Raw genomic sequence first — 17463 nt, 5'->3', positions numbered from 1 at the left:
CTGGAAATTGAAATAAGAACACAGTGAATTCATTGTCCCAGGAAGGGGAAACTTTATTGACACATTCCTGGGGTCAGATACATCACATGATCACACTGACAGAACCACAGGCACATAGACACAGGCAACAGAGCATGCACAAGTAGGCACTAGTACAGTGTATATCCACCTTTCGCAGCAATGCAGGCTGCTATTCTCCCATGGAGACGATCGTAGAGATGCTGGATGTAGTCATGTGGAACGGCTTGCCATGCCATTTCCACCTGGCGCCTCAGTTGGACCAGCCTTCGTGCTGGACGTGCAGACCGCGTGAGACGACGCTTCATCCAAACCCAAACATGCTCAATGGGGGGCAGATCCGGAGATCTTGCTGGCCAGGGTAGTTGACTTACACCTTCTAGAGCACGTTGGGTGGCACGGGATACATGCGGACGTGCAATGTCCTGTTGGAACAGCAAGTTCCCTTGCCGGTCTAGGAATGGTAGAACGATGGGTTCGATGACGGTTTGGATGTACCGTGCACTATTCAGTGTCCCCTCGACGATCACCAGAGGTGTACGGCCAGTGTAGGAGATCGCTCCCCACACCATGATGCCGGGTGTTGGCCCTGTGTGCCTCGGTCGTTTGCAGTCCTGATTGTGGCGCTCACCTGCACGGCGCCAAACACGCATACGACCATCATTGGCACCAAGGCAGAAGCGACTCTCATCGCTGAAGACGACACGTCTCCATTCGTCACCCCATTCACGCCTGTCGCGACACTACTGGAGGCGGGCTGCACGATGTTGGGGCGTGAGCGGAAGACGGCCTAACGGTGTGCGTGACCGTAGCCCAAATTCATGGAGACGGTTGCGAATGGTCCTCGCCGATACCCCAGGAGCAACAGCGTCCCTAATTTGCTGGGAAGTGGCGGTGCGGTCCCCTACGGCACTGCGTAGGATCCTACGGTCTTGGCGTGCATCCGTGTGTCGCTGCGGTCCGGTCCCAGGTCGACGGGCACGTGCACCTTCCGCCGACCACTGGCGACAACATCGATGTACTGTGGAGACCTCACGCCCCACGTGTTGAGCAATTCGGCGGTACGTCCACCCGGCGTCCCGCATGCCCACTATACGCCCTCACTCAAAGTCCGTTAACTGCACATACGGTTCACGTCCACGCTGTCGCGGCATGCTACCAGTGTTAAAGACTGCGATGGAGCTCCGTATGCCACGGCAAACTGGCTGACACTGACGGCGGCGGTGCACAAATGCTGCGCAGCTAGCGCCATTCGACGGCCAACACCGCGTTTCCTGGTGTGTCCGCTGTGCCGTGCGTGTGATTATTGCTTGTACAGCCCTCTCCCAGTGTCCAGAGCAAGTATGGTGGGTCTGACACACCGGTGTCAATGTGTTCTTTTTTTCCATTTCCAGGAGTGTATATTCAAGATCTCGCACCTTCGTACTTCCATCTCTTTGTCCCAGTGAAGTAGGCACGCCGGCCGCGGTGGTCTCGCGGTTCTAGGCGCGCAGTCCGGAACTGTGCGACTGCTACGGTCGCAGGTTCGAATCCTGCCTCGGGCATGGATGTGTGTGATCTCCTTAGGGTAGTTAGGTTTAAGTAGTTCTAAGTTCTAGGGGACTGATGACCACAGCAGTTGAGACCCATAGTGCTCACAGCCATTTTTGAAGGAGGCACTCCGCGGGAAGCAGTACGTGCTTGATGGGCAGGTTATTTAGGCATCAACATATTGGTTCCAACGTCGAACGTTAAGCCGTCGACACACGGACCGTGCTGTCGAACGTTAACGCTGAGCGTGCCAAGTTCAACGTGCTGCTGAACGCTCAGGAACGATGCGAGTCGTGCATACGGTACGTGGGCCTCAACGTGGTATACGCGATCGCAATGCACTCCAGCGGCAGTTGAGGGATGTTTGTAGTTCGTTAATCACACTGCTTACTCAACAGGAGCGCGTAAAATTCCCACGTTGGCTCTATTAAAACGCACATTTCCACCATCGTCCAGGAAAAGGAAAGTACCTTGTCCAATCAATAAGGACACAGGCTTATAAAAGTTCCATTACAAATAGTGTGGTACAAGATAAACATTATTTCATTATTCCCACATTTTAGTAAAGCCCCAAGGTCAGTTTTACTTGATCACTGTTCCTACCCAGTAGCAGATTCTTTGCAATATGTGAATTACGAAGCGTAAAAGAAAAACTACCAAAATATCTTAATACGGATAGTGTAAGCTCTCCTATAGATGAAGCCAATCGAACAAAGTTACCCCTCAAAAAAAGGTGAACTTATGTTTACATATCATCAAATATAATAGCATATACTTATGTTAAACTAATAATAAAGTATCAGAACCTAAAAAAACGGGAATGTTAGGAAAAAAATTTGGAAGTATTAAGACGCGAACCACCGCCCAACAAAGATCTCTTTGGTGGACAGTGACGCCATTCATTACACTTTTTTTTTTATCGCATTTGCTCTATAAATTTGTTCATGGCGGACGTCCGACCACAGCCGTTCAAGTTATTTGTTGACCCGTTGACTCAGGTTTTTTTTTTAATTTTTTTTTTATTACAGAATGTAGGTAATCCTTTTACGAAGCACGCTGAGCTACCTTGCCGGATTCTAAATCAACAACTCAGTCGTGGGAAGTCACGCTACTCATTACACTACACCAACAACACAGTCGTTGTACTTCATCATATTGTGTTAGCCCTTGCTGAAAACGTTAATCGTAGATAATTATGTTACTAAGTGAAATTTAATTATAACAAATTATACGAATAACAATGCGTTTTGAGTAGCTCTCCAGTGTGTCACTGCCTTCAAATAGCCTACTCTCATAATAAGCAAGCTAGAATAATGTTTTTGCCACGAATATGATGTTTATCATTATTTTATTGGAGCGAATCACACAATTAACAACGGGTTTTCCCGTGATTCTCAATTTTCTGGTGCTCAGAAACGGGATAATTGTATACATACAGGCTTGAAATGAGTGCCAATATGGCGCTTCACAACTCTGTGCAGAAGGGAGACGGAGTGCGTGTGGCGTTGGTGGCGTTGCGCTGTCTCATTGGTCAACGCTCAGACGCACGCTCAGAATATCTGACATGGCCGATATTGCTCTGCACGTTCGGAAAGACTCCCGAACGTGCTATTCCACGCTATGACGTCATAAACTCGGCAACGTTCGGATGCACGGTCCGTGTGCCGACGGCTTTAGAGTGGTAATATGCAGGCATGCACGCCTTACAAGTATGATGACGTAAGGTCGTCGCATTGAACAGAGTTCGTGTTGGAAAGGGCGGAGAATAATGTGGTGCAATGGAATGCTGAACAAAGCCAATCTGCTTTCAGAAAAAAGTGTTTCATGACGTATTGAACGACCCTCCTTGGCTTAGTTAGGCTTGAGTAGTTCTAAGTATAGGGGACTGATGTCAGATGTTACCTCCCGTGGTGCTTAGAGCCACTTGAACCATTTGTGGACACGTGTCCAGCCACAGCTGTGCTTGTTGCAGGACAAATAGCGACGTACCAGGAGTGGCGCTACGGGGAGCCGGGCCACGGCAGCGATGACGACACGTGCGTCGTCATGACGGACGACGGGCGGCTGGACGGGCTCCAGTGCGAGGCGCCGGCGCCCTTCCTCTGCGAGCGGCCGCAGGCCAGCCCCCTGCCCGCCGGCTACCGATACGTGGGCGGCGCCTCTGCTTTCCTCAAGTGCGTCTCCCTGCATTCTTTCTTTCAGTATCTATGTGCTATATGGGCCACGTGACTCCACGTCCAGAGGAGGAATTCAGCACTACTCCTCTCTAAAGCAAGTCCATTGATGAAATCATTGTCACCTATGTTGACGCTCTAATTAGAGTGTATACTAGCGGAGAACAGCAAACACCTACAACTGTTTGCTTGCTTGAAAGAAACTCGATTTTCTAGTCACATCGGTAATCATTTAACTCGTACTGATAACACATCAAACTTTAAGCACTTACAAGACAATAACATTTGAGAATACTTCCTAAAACAATGAGTTTGTATCAACTCTGTATCTGGTCTTGGTCATTTTTATGGCATGTGTACGAAATTTTCTTAGAGAGCTACAGAAATTCAAAAGGTTAAGACTAAACTGCTGTCTCGCTAGACTAACTGGGTAATCCAGAAAACTTAGTACATAGCAGAATATGCTCTGTAGAGACATTAGGTCCCAGACGGTGTGTTGACACTTTAGGAAATGTGACTTTTACATGTACCACAGAGTAACAAATAGATAAAATTGTCAAAAAAGTCCAGCTAAAACATAAGTCGATAACTCCAATCTGTGGAAGGGATGAAAGACATCGGTTATCTTCTTTCTAGTCAAAAATAATGAAATTAATTATAATCGCGTCTCTAACCATCTCGATAAGATGTATATTTGGAAAGCAGATAAAATGTATATTTTGAAAGCATATGAACGAAGTGCGATGTGAAAATCACTGACAAGGAGCCTGCCAATGTGGAGCAGCTTGCTATCTATAAATTATTTGTTTTCAAATGTTGTCCGCTGATTGCAGATGTATCGGATGATCACCTAGCCTTTACACTTCAACTATATTTTACTCGACGAAGATAATTGTAAGCTCTGTCTGCCTAAACGAATAGCGATCAGAATCTCTTGAATCATAGATCAATGGTTTTTCTCAACTTCTTTAATCAAACAAATGTATAAGAACTTTTTCATTCGATTATAGTATTTCGATGACGATCAGTGTGGTTTTAGGAAAGATAAATTCACCAGAGATAGAGATGCGATAGATAATAGAACCTTCATGGGCTTTGTCGACCTAGAAACAGCGTTCGACAATGTAAAATGGTGCACGATCCTCGAAATTCTGACAAAAGTAGGAGAAGCCACAAGGAACGATGGGCAATATACAGCATGTAAGAGAAACAAGAGAGAAAAATAGGACTGGAAGACCACAAACGAAGTGCACGGATTAAAAAGGGTGTAAGATAGGGATAAAGTCTTTCGCACCATCTGTTCAGTCTATACATCGAAGAAGCAATGATGGAAATAAAAGGAAGTTTCGAGAGTGGAATTAAAATTCACAGTGAAAGGATATCAGTGATATTCGCTGATGACATTGCTATCCTTAACAAAAGTCAAGAACAAATACATGATCTGCTGAATAGAATGAACCTTATAATGGGTACAGAATATGGATTAAGAGTCAATCGAAGAAAGGCGAAAGTAACGAGAAGTAGCAGAAATCAGAACAGCGAGAAACTTAAAATCATGATTGATGGTCAGGAAGTAGATGAAGTTAAGGAATTCTTTTACCTAGGCAGAAAAATAACCAATGACGGAAGGAGAAAGGAGGATATCAAAAGCAGACTGGCACTGGCAGAAAGGGCATTCCTGGCCAAGAGAAGTCTACTAATATAATAGGCCTTAATTTCAGGAAGACAATTTTGAGAATGTATTTTTGCTGGACAGCATTGTACGGTAGTGAAACATGGACTGTGGTAAAGCCAGAACAGAAGAGAATCGAAACTGTGACGTGGTTGTACAGAAGAATATTGAAAATGAGATGGACTTATGAGGTAAGAAATGAGGAAGATCACCACAGAATCGGCAAAGGAAAGCAATATATGGAAAACACTCACAAGGAGTTGGGACAGGATGATGGCACGTTAGTTATGGTATCAGAAAGTAACTACCATGGCACTAGAGAGGGCTGTTGGAGGTGAAAACTGTAGAGGAAGAAGAGATTGGATTATATCTGGCAATTAAATGAGGACGCAAGCCACAACTTTTACTCTCAGACAAAAAGTCTGACACAGGAGAGAAATTCTTGGTTGGCCTAGTAAGATTAGTCAGAAGAAGATAAATCTGGAAGAAAAGTATTTTGTGAGCTGGAGTAACAAGCTCAGACTAATACTTTCCTATTCAATCTTGTTTGAAAGACAAGATAATACAGAGGAAAAATATGCTGTAACCAACATCAGTACACAATAGGAACACTTTTATAGGTACAGTAATTACTGACCATGACCCAAGAAGTTCATTGTTTATTACAAGGTGAAATCTGTTAACTTCATAATAACGTGAGCATGTTCTCTGTGTTACACTCGACATATCCACAGGATATGTTTTCGAGTCATTGCTTGTAATCAAGCATTGCTGATAAAGTCCCACAGCTGTAAATGAGGGACGGAGCGACGTTGTAGAGGAAATGGAGATGAGACTTTTTTTTTAATTCTCATTTTGTTCGTTACATCTGCTCGGGGCGGACGTCGTAAGACATCCGTTTAAGTTCGTTGTTGACCGATTAACTCAGTTTTTTTATTACAGAGGAGAGCTAACCCTCTGACCGAACACGCTGAGCTACCGTGCCGGCTATGAGAGAGCGTAGCTGGCACTGATCTACTTGAGGTGACTGCCCAGAGAGGACCGACATCCGCCTGTTCTGACATTTCGGTAGTTCCCGAACTGCCTGCTCATCTACACACATTATGTGATCAAAAGTATCCGGACACCCACCAACACACAGGTTTTTCATACGAGGTGCTTTGTGCTGCGACCTACTTCCAGGTACTCCATATTAGCGACCTCAGTAGTCATTAGACATAGTGAGAGAGCAGAATGGGACTCTCCGCAGAACTCACGGACTTCGAACGAGGCCAGGTGATAGGGTGTCACTTGTGTCACGCGAGATTTCCACACTTCTAAACATCCCTAAGGTCGACTGTTTCTGATGTGATAGTGAAGTGGAAACGTGAAGGGACACTTACAGCAAAAAAGCGTACAGACAGACATCGTCTGTTGACTGGCAGGGATAGGCGACAGTCGAAGAGGGCTGCGATGTGTAATAAGCAGACATCTATCCAGACCATCACACAGGAATTCCAAACTACATCAGGGTCGACTGCAAGTACTATGATAGGTAGGCGAGAGATGAGAAAAATTGAATTTCATGTTCGAGCAGTTGCTCATAAGCCACATATCACGCCAGTAAATGTCAGCCAAACGACGCATCGCTTGGTGTAAAGAGCGTAAACATTGCACGATTGAAAAGTGGAAAAACGTTGTGTGGAGTGACGAATCACGGTACACAATGTGGCAATCCGATGGCAGTGTGTGGGTATGGCGAATTTCTGGTGAGCGTCATCTGCTGGATTGTATAGTGCAAACAGTAAAATTCTGAGGCGGTGGTGTTATGGTGTGGTCGTGTTTTCCATGGAAGGGGCTTGAACCCCTTGTTGTTTGGCGTGGCACTATCACAGAAAAGGCCTACATTGATGTTTTAAGCACCTTATTGCTTCCCACTGTTGAAGAGCAGTTCGGGGATTGCGACTGCATCTTTCAACCGATCGAGCACCGGGTCATGAGAGAAGGCCTTTGACGGAGTGGTTACAAGATAATACCTTCCCTGTAATGGACTGGCCTGCGCAGCGTCCGGACCTGAATCCTTCAGAACATATTAGGGACGTTTGGGAGCGCCGACTTTGTCACAGGCCTCACCAACCGACATCGACACCGCTCCTGAGTGTAGCTCTCCGTGAGGATTGGGCTGCCGTTTCCGAAGAAACCTTCCGGGACCAGATTGAACGTATGCCTGAGAGAGCGGAAACTTTCATCAAGGCTTATGATGGGCCTCCACCATACTGAATTCCAGCATTATCGATCGAGGGAGCCACGAATTTGTAAGCCATTTTCAGCCAGGTGTCCGGATACTTTTGATAACATCGTGTACGTACCACGCCAGCCACCGTACGGTGCACGCTGGACGGCACCAGTACTAGGCGTTTCCTTTCCTTTTCCGCTTGAAAATGGACCGAGCGATAAACAACGCCCATAAGCCTTCGCATGAGTCCTAGTTTCTCTCCTCTTTCCGGCCTTTAGGGGAGTAGAATAGTTCTGAAATCGACCTTCTAACAACCCTACCACAACAAAGGTCAAAATGTAATAATGATTGTGGTTTTGCTCACGCTGCTAAATACTGCATTTTCGGGCAACAAAAAAGTTATTATGTGGCAGGTGTCATTAGAGCACAGTTAATAAATTCATTTCATGTAATAATGAATAAACTAGGCACTCATCTTTTCATGTTTCCCACGTTGGTCTCGTTGTTACAGGCTCAATCGCCGAAAATCTAGGTGGTGATGATTCCAAGCTCGGATGCAAAGAGGCCTAGGTTTTGTTCTGCTATATTCAAAAGTTTTATAGACGTGTTTCTCAAACCATTCTTGAAGATTAAACGTTTGAAAGTTAGCACAATGGTGATGTAAAAAAACAATCGCACTCTGAATTTAAGTTCTTTTTTATTACTTTTGCTGCAATATCACGTATCACACAAAACATCACTTCACAGTGCAAAACATACTTGAAAACATCTTCCTCACTGTTAAAGTTCACATTTTATAAGCTGACTACAAAACTAATAATCGCTTAGCGCCTAAAAATCAAGAGTTACAAGTACGTCAAAGATCATAGTGACAAAAGAAAGAATACACATAAGAATAATATCATTGCAATATAAACATATCGATCTATCAAAGTACCTCTACATTAATGAAATAAAATCTGAATGTTGTCTCAGAAATACACTCCTGGAAATGTAAAAAAGAACACATTAACACCGGTGTGTCAGACCCACCATACTTGCTCCGGACACTGCGAGAGTGCTGTACAAGCAATGATCACACGCACGGCACAGCGGACACACCAGGAACCGCGGTGTTGGCCGTCGAATGGCGCTAGCTGCGCAGCATTTGTGCACCGCCGCCGTCAGTGTCAGCCAGTTTGCCGTGGCATACGGAGCTCCATCGCAGTCTTTAACACTGGTGGCATGCCGCGACAGCGTGCACGTGAACCGTATATGTAGTTCACGGACATTGAGCGAGGGCGTATAGTGGGCATGCGGGACGCCGGGTGGACGTACCGCCGAATTGCTCAACACGTGGGGCGTGAGGTCTCCACAGTACATCGATGTTGTCACCAGTGGTCGGCGGAAGGTGTACGTGCCCGTCGACCTGAGACCGGAGCGCAGCGACGTACGGATGCACGCCAAGACCGTAGGATCCTATGCAGTGCCGTAGGGGACCGCACCGCCACTTCTCAGAAAATTAGGGACACTGTTGCTCCTGGGGTATCGGCGAGGACCATTCGCAACCGTCTCCATGAAGCTGGGCTACGGTCCCGCAAACCGTTAGGCCGTCTTCCGCTCACGGCCCAACATCGTGCAGCCCGCCTCCAGTGGTGTCGCGACAGGCGTGAATGGAGGGACGAATGGAGATGTGTCGTCTTCAGCGATGAGAGTCGCTTCCGACTTGGTGCCGATGATGGTCGTATGCGTGTTTGGCGCCAAGTAGGTGAGCGCCACAATCAGGACTGCATACGACCAAGGCACACAGGGCCAACACCCGGCATCATGGTGTGGGGAGCGATCTCCTACACTGGCCGTACACCTCTGGTGATCGTCGAGTGGACACTGAATAGTGCACGGTACATCCAAACCGTCATCGAACCCATCGTTCTACCATTCCTAGACCGGCAAGGGAACTTGCTGTTCCAACAGGACAATGCACGTCCGCATGTATCCCGTGCCACCCAACGTGCTCTAGAAGGTGTAAGTCAACTACCCTGGCCAGCAAGATCTCCGGATCTGTCCCCCATTGAGCATGTTTGGGACTGGATGAAGCGTCGTCTCACGCGGTCTGCACGTCCAGCACGAACGCTGGTCCAACTGAGGCGCCAGGTTAAAATGGCATGGCTAGCCGTTCCACAGGACTACATCCAGCATCTCTACGATCGTCTCCATGGGAAAATAGCAGCCTGCATTGCTGCGAAAGGTGGATATACACTGTACTAGTGCCGACATTGTGTATGCTCTGTTGCCTGTGTCTATGTGCCTGTGGTTCTGTCAGTGTGATCATGTGATGTATCTGACCTCAGGAATGTGACAATAAAGTTCCCCCTTCCTGGGACAATGAATTCACGGTGTTCTTATTTCAATTTCCAGGGGTGTATGTTAACTACTTTACAAAAACACAGTAGAATATTGCTGGTATCGAGAGGTTGAGTTGAGGTGCCGTAATGGTTACGTAATTCAAGTACCATTGCAACCTCAAATGCCAATTTGCCTCACGAAAAGAACGTCGTCTTCTTAGCAGGATTTCTCGTTTCAGTTCGAGAAGCGTCTCCCTGATACTTGCTTGTTGATCGAACCTACCGATTACAAATCTAGCAGCACGCTTTTGAATTTCTTCGATGAGTTCCTTTATTAATACCTGGTGGGGAGCTCAAACTCTCGAGCAGTACTCACGGACATGTCACACTAGCGTCTTGTATGCTGGTTTCAGCTCTGAAGATCTGTAGGAACTGGTTTTAACTTTGACATTCCAATGTATCTAACGACAACTGTCCAGCTAATTAGGATAAGGAGTACATTTGTAGCTCAAATTGGGCATACGTTGCCTGTACCGCGATCAGATGATGAACTGGTCACCCTAAATAAAGATTTTACGAACGCGATCTTGCTTGGGAAGATGACTTTCTTCAAGCTGACTATTTCCAAATCGTCCGTTATTACTCTGCATGGTCAAGTTAATTTTCTGTAAAGTTGATAAATAGAGCTTTATTTTTGAATTCACTGAACCCTTCAAGTACATTACTCCTTACATACACTTACAGTCAGAAAACTGAATGAAAGTCCTGTACCTTATCTTGAGAAATGTACTGTAGATTTTGGTGCCAAATACAGGAGAGATATTGATAAGGTTGAGATACTTAATGATATAGCTGCTTTCAATTTCCATGTAAAACTGAAGATGAAGAGCTCTGGTGCAGCTTGTCATTTTGGTATATTGAAGTTGTTTTCCACATATTATATCAAGAGATGCTTATCAAAACGCTGAAATGGCTTTGAGGATATGTGACAGTGTCAGTGACCGGAGCTTCTTTTGATCACAGTTTCAGCAAATTAAAGGTCATAACAAACTACTTAATGTCAAGCTTGTCATTTTGGTACATTGAAGTTGTTTTCCACATATTATATCAAGAGATGCTTATCAAAACGCTGAAATGGCTTTGAGGATATGTGACAGTGTCAGTGACCGGAGCTTCTTTTGATCACAGTTTCAGCAAATTGAAGGTCATAACAAACTACTTAATGTCAAGTACGTGTGAGAACACCGTCCAACTTAGATATTTTGTGGATTGAAATGTAAAGCAGATTTTTAATACATTCACTGTTCTTCGAAAAGAATACCTTCTGTAATCCTACGAATAACCATTTTTCAACAGTATCTTATAATTAAGTACTATATATAATTATGAGGTACAAATATAATATGTTCTTTATGATAAATTATATTAAAACCGTTGCACGTTAGTTGCCACAAACCATAAGATATTGGTTCTGTCTAACTTCCGATTTTTTGGAAAGGTTATACAATTTGTAACAGTGACTCGTTTCGTGTGTAGTGTGGAAAATTTGGACCACGCATAAGAAGAGCTGCTGTAATGTGCTACAGAAGGCAAATGAAAGAAATATGCAGTGAGATGAATAGGAACGACACATTTGTTCAATGACAATTATTACACTCAAACTACCTCAGTTTATAATGATCCTGTGCACCTCAAAAGATGATTCTTAATAGGATGGAAGATCACCACAGACAACAGTACATGCTTTGCAGCGTGCTCCGATACTGGCCACAAGGATGGTAAGGAATTCTTGTAGTAAGATGTTCCATCTCCCACCTGCATGATTGAGAACTTCTGGATAGTCTTTGGTATACGTGAACGTACTGTCGTAAGACTCCGGAACGCATTCCACACGTGCTTGATAGGATTTAAGTCGTGGGATCGGGCACAGCATTCCATTCGCTGAAAATTCTCTCGTTCCAAGAGTTTTACTACCTGGGCGGTTTGATATGGTCTCGCATTGTCACTCATGAAAGTGAAGTCAGGGCCGAATGCGCCCTTGAAGAGACTAACATGGGGATGGTGTGGAGTGTTACAATAACTTAGGACGGCAAGTGTACCGTTTTCAAATATTTGGATGTCAGTACCCCCAAGCAACATTATGTCTCTCCACACCGTAACACCTGGACAACCAAAACAATCACGTAACGTGTTTCAACCTCTCACCGTATGACGGTGCGTCTAGCATTGTTAAACACCTCAGCAAAAAAAAAAAAAAATTGCAGGGATGTACTTTAACGAGGGTCGGGGTGGGTATGGGGGTCTTAGCACTGGCAGTTCTGACTGGAACGGTATGGGTCAGTCGCTTGTTGCCTAAGGTTAGTTGTCATAGTTATGCTCTCTGGGTGGTGGGAGTGCTCCCAGTTGACGATTATGGTACTGCAATCTGCAACCGGCGAGATGTGGATTATCGTTTTATTTATCTAACGACCGCATAGCTGTTCCTACGAACAGTGTATGAATCTGTGTTTTTTCCTTGCATTAATAAACGGCTTTGATACACCTTCTATTCACACTTCCTAGAACTTCACCGTATAAGTTTATTTGCTTCAAACATTACATCCTAAAGTCCAGTTTGGTGTTTTACAGCAAAAGGTTTTAGCATTCTTTATCACTTAAGACTGAAGTAAACCTGCTGATTTGTGCTGTATATGCGTTGCCGGCAGGCTGTACACACAGAACAAGGTGGCCTACAGTTCTGCGCAGAAGGTGTGCGAGGCGGACGGCGGCGCGCTGGCGGTGCCGGACACGTGGCGGCGGGCGGAGGCCATGATCAGACTCATCCCTGCAGCAGCGGGACACGTGTACGTCGGGCTCACAGACTTGCAGTCGGAAGGCAGCTTCATCACCAACGACAACAGTAAGTGATTGCGTCTGGGAAGCACTATTTTGATCTTTAGGCTGCTTTTAGACTGTCAAAACAAGCGCCGTTACAGATATGTGGGTACAGTTTATTTTAAAGTCTTCATACTGTCCATCTTATACCTAAAATAATAGTAAACACTGTAGCCTGCATTATGTATCTATTGGTGGGTTTGAAAATCTAATTTGCTAATTATTTTTTTTATTTTTTTTTTTTTAGTCATCAGTCTGCTGACTGGTTTGATGCGGCCCGCCACGAATTCCTTTCCTCTGCTAACCTCTTCATCTCAGAGTAGCACTTGCAACCTACGTCCTCAAGTATTTTCTTGACGTATTCCAATCTCTGTCTTCCTCTACAGTTTTTGCCCTCTACAGCTCCCTCTAGTACCATGGATGTCATTCCCTCATGTCTTAGCAAATGTCCTATCATCCAGTCCCTTCTCCTTATCAGTGTTTTCCACATATTCCTTTCCTCTCCGGTTCTGCGTAGAACCTCCTCATTCCTTACCTTATCAGTCCCCATAATTTTCAACATTCGTCTATAGCACCACATCTCAAATGCTTCGATTCTCTTCTGTTCCGGTTTTCCCACAGTCCATGTTTCACTACCATACAATGCTGTACTCCAGACGTACATCCTCAGAAATTTCTTCCTCAAATTAAAGCCGGTGTTTGATATTAGTGGACTTCTCTTGGCCAGAAATGTCTTTTTTGCCATAGCGAGTCTGCTTTGGATGTCCTCTTTGCTCCGTCCGTCATTGGTTATTTTTCTGCCTAGGTAGCAAAATTCCTTAACTTCATTGACTTCGTGACCATCAATCCTGATGTTAAGTTTCTCGCTGTTCTCATTTCTACTACTTCTCATTACCTTCGTCTTTCTCCGATTTACTCTCAAACCATACTGTGTACTCATTAGACTGTTCATTCCGTTCAGCAGATCATTTAATTCTTCTTCACTTTCACTCAGGATAGCAATGTCATCAGCGAATCGTATCACTGATATCCTTTCACCTTGTATTTTAATTCCACTCCTGAACCTTTCTTTTATTTCCATCATTGCTTCCTCGATGTACAGTTTGAAGAGTAGGGGCGAAACTCTACAGCCTTGTCTTACACCCTTCTTAATACGAGCACTTCGTTCTTGATCGTCCACTCTTATTATTCCCTCTTGGTTGTTGTACATATTGTATATGACCCGTCTCTCCTTATAGCTTACCCCTACTTTTTTCAGAATCTTGAACAGCTTGCACCATTTTATATTGTCGAACGCTTTTTCCAAGTTGACAAATCCTATGAACGTGTCTTGATTTTCCTTTAGCCTTGCTTCAATTAATAGCCGTAACGTCAGAATTGCCTCTTTCGTGCCTTTACTTTTCCTAAAGCCGAACTTATCGTCACCTAGCGCATTCTCAATTTTCTTTTCCATTCTTCTGTATATTATTTTTGTAAGCAGCTTCGATGCATGAGCTGTTAAGCTGATTGTGCGATAATTTTCGCACTTGTCAGCTCTTTCCGTCTTCGGAATTGTGTGGATGATGATTTTCCGAAAGTCAGATGGTATGTCGTCAGACTCATATATTCTACACACCAACGTGGATAGTCGTTTTGTTGCCACTTCCCCTAATGATTTTAGAAATTCTGATGGAATGTTATCTATCCCTTCTGCCTTATTTGACCGTAAGTCCTCCAAAGCTCTTTTAAATTCCGATTCTAATACTGGATCCCCTATCTCTTCTAAATCGACTCCTGGTTCTTCTTCTATCACATCAGACAAATCTTCACCCTTATAGAGGCTTTCAATGTATTCTTTCCACCTATCTGCTCTCTCCTCTGCATTTAACAGTGGAATTCCCGTTGCACTCTTAATGTTACCACCGTTGCTTTTAATGTCACCAAAGGTTGTTTTGGCTTTCCTGTGAGTCTGTCCTTCCGACAATCATATCTTTTTCAATGTCTTCACATTTTTCCTGCAGCCATTTCGTCTTAGCTTCCCGGCACTTCCTATTTATTTCATTCCTCAGCGACTTGTATTTCTGTATTCCTGATTTTCCCGGAACATGTTTGTACTTCCTCCTTTCATCAATCAATTGAAGTATTTCTTTTGTTGCCCATGGTTTCTTCTCAGCTACCAACTTCTGTGATGGCCCTTTTTAGAGATGTCCATTTCTCTTCAACAGTGCTGCCTACTGCGCTATTCCTTATAGCTGTATCTATGGCACTACAGAACTTCAAACGTATCTCGTCATTCCTTACAACTTCCGTATCCCACTTCTTAGCGTATTGATTCTTCCTGACTAATGTCTTGAACTTCAGCCTACTCTTCATCACTACTATATTGTGATCTGAGTCTATATCTGCTCCTGGGTACGCCTTACAATCCAATATCTGATTTCGGAATCTTTGTCTGACCATGATGTAATCTAATTGAAATCTTCCCGTATCTCCCAGCCTTTTCCAAGTACACCTCCTCCTCTTGTGATTCTTGAGCAGGGTATTCGCTATTACTAGCTAAAACTTGTTATAGAAAATTAGTCTTTCTCCTCTTTCATTCCTTGTCCCAAGCCCATATTATCCTGCAACCTTTTCTTCTACTCCATCCCCTACAACTGCATTCCAGTCGCCCATGACTATTACATTTTCGTCCCCCTTTACATACTGCATTACCATTTCAATATCCTCATACACTTTCTCTATCTGTTCATCTTCAGCTTGCGACGTCGGCATGTATACCTGAACTATCGTTGTCGGTGTTGGTCTGCTGTAGAGTCTGATTAAAACAATCCGGTCACTGAACTGTTCACAGTAACACACCCTCTTCCCTACCTTCCTATTCATAACGAATCCTACACCTATTATACCATTTTCTGCTGCTGTTGACATTACCCGATACTCATCTGACCAGAAATCCTGGTCTTCCACCCACTTCACTTCACTGACCCCTACTATATCTAGATTCAGCCTTTGCATTTCTCTTTTCAGATTTTCTAGTTTCCCTATCACGGTCATGTTTCTGACATTCCACACCCCGACTCGTAGAACGTTATCCTTTCGTTAATTATTCAATCTTTTTCTCATGGTAACCTCCCCCTTGGCAGTCGCCTCCCGGAGATCCGAATGGAGGACTATTCCGGAATCTTTTGCCAATGGAGAGATCATCATGACACTTCTTCAACTACAGGCCACATGTCCTGTGGATACACGTTACGTGTCTTTAATGCAGTGGTTTCCATTGCCTTATGTATCCTCACGTCGTTGATCATTGCTGATTCTTTCGCCTTTAGGGGCAATTTCCCACCCCTAGGACAAGAGAGTGCCCTGAACCTCTATCCGCTCCTCCACCCTCTTTGACAAGGCCGTTGGCTGAATGAGGCTGACTTCTTATGCCGGAAGTCTTCGGCCGCCAATGCTGATTATTTATCAAAATTTAGGCAGCGCCGGGGATCGAACCCGGGACCGAAGACGTATTGATTATGATTCAAAGACGCTACACCTGGACCAGAATATTTCCAATATTGCTACAAAACTTCATTTTTCTTCCGTGTTTCGGAAGATTACTGAAATCCCGCCAAACAGAGAAGGCAGCTCAATTAAAATAAATCGTCTTATGCATTCCCTAATTTTCTAACGGTCAAATCTGTGCTGTAGATCAATAATTTGTGAAACTTGAGTCATCTCAGTTCATACGCAGATACCCAACGTGGGTATGGTTGTTAGATTTTGATTGACTGATAGATGTATTGATTCATTCTTTCAAAGAATTCGTGTTGTAAAATTGGAATTTTCATTACCTGTGACATCTGGGAATGCGTTCCATCTACTGTTCTCTTGTAAGATGTCTTATAAGCGCCAAAATGGACAGATAGTATTTCGGGTTCACGTGCCAAGTGTATTATGTCATTTACGTAAAAGCATAAAAGTTCCACTATGATAGAAATGCTATTTGCTATATAATATTACAGATGGATGGATCCAAATCGTCGAACTGTTCCGTTTGGTTCCCGCGGTTTCCGTTTTTCCGCGCGGGTGATACGTGCTTAGTGAAAATAGCGTCAGGCGCCAAGAGAGCATGTGTTTTAGAGTTATTTGCATCAGGCTGTTACAACGGTACAACGGCACTTCCGGATCAGATTTTAAAGAAATGTACCATGCTGTTCAACGTACCGCAGGCATTATTGTCATTACGCCCGGAGCACAAGCTCGAACTGGGCAAAGTTCGCGAAGAAATCTGGCTGAGTCCTTTGTAAGGAACCGACATTCGATCTGACGAAGATAGAAAAATCACAGAAAATCAAAATCTGGATGGTCTAACGGCACTTTTTAACCCCAGTCTTCACGAATTAGAGTCAAGTGTTCACTGCACCAACTCGCCCACAAGAAATTTACTAAAGCCCATTTCTATTAGACTGTAAGGTGTCAGGCAAATCCAACACCTTCCATGAAAACCCTGTCATGATAAACAAATCCAGCAGTATGTCACAGAGCTCCGAATAAATCGTATTAAATTAACCAAAGTAATACGAGTAACGAGTGAGCAAATGGAATACCACAAACTAACACAAGAATGACCTAAATGCATGTCATACCTTCCCACCGTGAGGCAGACACAGTTCCGAGGGGAGAAACGAGAAT

At 44.4% G+C, this 17463-nt stretch overlaps 1 protein-coding gene across 1 annotated transcript in view; it reads left to right on the top strand.

Moving 5' to 3' along the window:
• Positions 1 to 17463, top strand: part of LOC126336290 (macrophage mannose receptor 1-like) — a 64717-nt gene that overhangs the window by 26271 nt on the left and 20983 nt on the right. Inside the window, exons 5-6 of the mRNA XM_049999823.1 lie at positions 3521 to 3722; positions 12639 to 12832. Of these exons, the coding sequence (XP_049855780.1) occupies positions 3521 to 3722; positions 12639 to 12832 (396 nt within the window). The remainder of the gene's footprint in view (positions 1 to 3520; positions 3723 to 12638; positions 12833 to 17463) is intronic.

The sequence above is a fragment of the Schistocerca gregaria genome, chromosome 2 (assembly GCF_023897955.1).
Source record: "Schistocerca gregaria isolate iqSchGreg1 chromosome 2, iqSchGreg1.2, whole genome shotgun sequence".
NCBI classification, from domain to species: domain Eukaryota; kingdom Metazoa; phylum Arthropoda; class Insecta; order Orthoptera; family Acrididae; genus Schistocerca; species Schistocerca gregaria.
This window is presented reverse-complemented; position numbering and strand designations above follow the sequence as displayed.